This window comes from Centruroides sculpturatus, unplaced genomic scaffold (genome assembly GCF_000671375.1).
Source record: "Centruroides sculpturatus isolate CEXI.00-Female unplaced genomic scaffold, Cexi_2.0 scaffold6100, whole genome shotgun sequence".
In the NCBI taxonomy this organism is placed as follows: domain Eukaryota; kingdom Metazoa; phylum Arthropoda; class Arachnida; order Scorpiones; family Buthidae; genus Centruroides; species Centruroides sculpturatus.
Genome location: NW_019390186.1, coordinates 1 through 3522, shown reverse-complemented (window position 1 = coordinate 3522; position 3522 = coordinate 1). Strand labels below are relative to the sequence as shown.

The window sequence follows — 3522 nt, the reverse complement described above, 5'->3', positions numbered from 1 at the left end:
AATTTAATTTATTAAGCTGAATTATTAAATTAATAGAAGATTCATTTACGAGTTTGAAATGAATTACGGCAACGAAGGTAACAGATTGGCGTGTGTTATCGTACCATTCAAAACCATAACTGCCATTAAATGTTCTGGAAGCACAGTCTTGTTAAAGGTAGATGTTCAACCTTTAACTTACATAGGTAGCAAACAACAAGGCAATGGAGTAATCGGAGCTGTTAACGTCTATGACAAGACCCAATTGGTAGACATTAGTCATGGAGAAATACAGAAGAACCCTTTGCACAAAGTGAGTCCTTCAGAATTATACTTTATCAAAGATATTTTCTTTGTTTTATTTTTTATTTTGTTTTTTCTTACTTGTAGTTGACGTTAAGAAAATATCAAGCAGATAAAATGAAACTGTATTTGTGGCACTTTGATGTAAGATTCAAAATTTTAACTCAGTTGAACTTCTCGGAAGACGAAGAATGCGTGGAGCTTCCACCGCCAGAAATTGAGAAAGTGTCTCCAGTACAGAAGCAGAAGAAGAAAGGCAGGACATTTTAAATACATTTTTTCAGAAAAGTTTATTTTCAAGAAGTTATTTATGATTCTGTTTTATATATCTAGGATTAATTCAACCGTTTTTCTTACTTGATAAGTCGAATGACATTGATGCTGCCGTTTTGCTGACCACTCCCGTTGTTTGCGCTTGTCGAACGAGTTGCAAGTCCATAAAATGCTCGTGCGTTAAAGCCACGAGGAAGTGCAACAGTGGTCGATCAGTATGTCTCTGCAGCAACTGCGACAATCCTTTAAATATTTTGGACGAAATGGGCATCGATCCCGTATGTGCCGTTCTCGACATGTGTTTACTACAGAATATATACAAAGTAAAATCTTTTTAAAATGAAACTATGCGAGAATTAGAGGGAGGTTTCTGACTTAATATAAGAGTGTTTGTTTTTTTTCGTTTGTAGTTGCCAAGCCTACGGATATATTTAATTAAGACCGTTAAATTGGGTTGTTGTAAATCTGAATACCCAATTAAAAGTTGCATTCCGGGAGCGGTGAAGTGCCCAAATTCCAAGTGCGATTCCAATATACAATATTCGTGGTGTAGAGGTTTGATTACGAGTGATAGAAAACCCAGAAATCATTGTAGTTTTTGTGGACAGTGTAATTTTTGGGAGAAGCGTCATTGCCTGGTAAGCTTTTCTGTGTATTGTTTTTTTTATAAATATTTCTAAAAACTCTCTTTTTTTCCAGGAATGCAATAAGTGTCACAGCACGTCGGAGTTTTCCAAGTGCCCGAATTGCACATCTTCCAGTTCCTAGATGACACTTTTAACGCAACTTATAAAAATATATATATATTTTTAAAATATATAACATTATTTTTTGGCATCAAAACGAGTTTTGCTTTAACAAAATAATTTACATAAATAAAAATAATTTAATCATCGATCGTTATGATGTACTGTTATTTAGATATAAAAACTATAAAAGTTGGTATTACTTTTGTATTTTATTTTTATTGATTCCAAATAAAAATATTACTAAACTGGTATCCAGAAGTTAAGCATAGTTTAAGGAAAGTCGAATTGAGAAAAAGTTAGAGGGCATGGAAGGATAGCAGATGTTCATCTGCTATCCTATCGCTCCTCAAACTCCCTGAAATATATATCATCACGTCACGAGACCAAGAAGAATTTGCATATCGGCCGAATCAAAGATGAGCATTAACAATTTGTCATTGCTCAATCACAAGAAGCATGGTGCAAAGTTTCTTGTGGTAGAATATAATTTTAGAAACACCTGTCATAAAGACAAAATTATTTTTCCTGTGTGTTGTTGCACTATTGGAATGCCGAATGAAGCTGGGTACAAGTTACGTTGCAGAACTGAGTGAACCTGTCTCTAGGACGAAGATACCAGGGCCATCAGTATTCAGTAAGAAATATAATTGGCTAGGAGAGCAGAGCTAGGAAATGTTCTGTATATCATAATTTTATCGTAATATTATCATAACTACAGCCCTTCCAACAATAATAGAACATACAGTGATTGCCTAGAAATTCTATTTTCATGTAATTTTGATGAAATTTTTTAGTGCGTTTGATAGCAAAATATCAACAATTATTGCATAAGTCGGAAAAAATTAATTAACAAAAGAGTTAGATGATGATATCAAAAATAGGGTGTCCAACATTAATAGAATATATACTGATTAAAATTAATTACGAAGAAAGTAATGATTTGTATTTTTATGCAAATTTCGTGGATTCCAATCAACATGTGAAAAGAAAGGTTTAGTAAATTGCATAGTACCTTACTATTAAAAATGGGATAAGAGAAGGACCTAACTTTAGAGAAGATCAAAACTGATGTTTCACCAGGAAGGGAGAAAAGTAACTTGGATTGCTAAATATTTGGGAAGACTTCATTCAACAGTCTCAAAGTATCTCAATAATAATGAGCAACGAACAGGAAAACGAAACAGTGGTCGCAAGAGTTCAACAATAACTGGAGAACGATGTGCACTGCAAGGAAACACATCCGTTCAAAAAATCAAAAATGAATTGAAGCTGAGCTGCAGTAAATCAACAGTACACAATGTTTTGTGACCAACAGACAATGTTTCTTTCATCAAAATGAAGACAGGCAACCAGCTCAAGGAGAAACGCAAAAAATGCTAGATGTCGAACCATGAAACCTTCAGTGTAATAGTAATTTAAATCTTACATATTTTTTAAACTGCAATGATATTTTAACGATTTTAACTGTAAATATATAATTTTAAACGAAAAAAATATATATGTAACAACGCAACCTAAAGAAAATTCCGGATGTAATGCCGACGGATGAGGGGCCTTTGCCCGAAACGCGTATCGGCCTATGGAAGATTAATAAAGATGATGTAAAATGCCTTGTGTCTATTAATTCACCTAGTAGTAAAGAAAAAATAAACGCAAACAACTTCGATTACAGTTTGCCAGAAACAAGTTTGAAAGATAGGAAAGATGGCGGAAAGTAATTTTTTAATGAGAGAAAGTAGAATCTCGACGGACCTGATAGTTTTAAGTATTATTGGGCAGACAAAAGAGTAGATCAAAAACAGTACTCAAAGAGAGTAGCTGGTGCTGGTATACTCAAAACTTGGGCAGGGGTTGGATAGAATGGAAAGACAGATCTAGTATTTATTGAACGTCAAAACAACTCTCAAACTTATCTGGAGCTTGTCTGGAGGTAGCTCTAAACTTACGGAAAGAAAATTGCTGGACAGGACCTTGAATTAATGTAGGATAATGCAAGCTTCCATGTATCAAAATCAACGTTATCCTTTTTTCACCACAAGAAAGTCCGACTTTTGGACTGGCCACACCTCAGTGCAGATTTAAACCCAATTGAAAATATTTGGAGTTAATTGGTTTTCCAAATTATCAGTGGAAAGCAATACAAGATTGTCACTGAACTAAAGGCTGCTCTCATCGAGACATGGAAAAATATTTCGCAAGAATGACTGCAATTTTTGAT

The 3522-nt window shown here is 34.2% G+C and overlaps 1 protein-coding gene across 2 annotated transcripts; it reads left to right on the top strand.

Annotated features, from left to right (window-relative positions):
- Positions 1-40: 40 nt before the first annotated feature.
- LOC111617427 lies at positions 41-1594 on the top strand. 2 transcript variants are annotated; one of them, XM_023358722.1, is made up of 5 exons: positions 41-292; positions 451-538; positions 616-878; positions 966-1193; positions 1255-1594. In XM_023358722.1, the coding sequence occupies exons 1-5, from the start codon at positions 59-61 to the stop codon at positions 1321-1323; spliced, it is 882 nt and encodes a 293-aa protein (XP_023214490.1). In that variant the 5' UTR covers positions 41-58; the 3' UTR covers positions 1324-1594. The 2 variants fall into 2 exon arrangements, with proteins under 2 accessions (XP_023214490.1, XP_023214489.1); XM_023358721.1 differs by having other exon boundaries at positions 370-538.
- The last annotated feature ends 1928 nt before the right edge of the window (positions 1595-3522 follow it).

What these genes read in the sequence shown, in the direction of transcription:
- LOC111617427 (XM_023358721.1), top strand. Translation starts at nt 59, where the DNA reads ATGAATTACGGCAACGAAGGTAACAGATTGGCGTGTGTTATCGTACCA. An exon ending in ACAGAAGCAGAAGAAGAAAG is followed by an intron (nt 539 to 615) that starts GCAGGACATTTT and finishes TTATATATCTAG; the next exon opens with GATTAATTCAACCGTTTTTC. An exon ending in GGGAGAAGCGTCATTGCCTG is followed by an intron (nt 1,194 to 1,254) that starts GTAAGCTTTTCT and finishes CTTTTTTTCCAG; the next exon opens with GAATGCAATAAGTGTCACAG.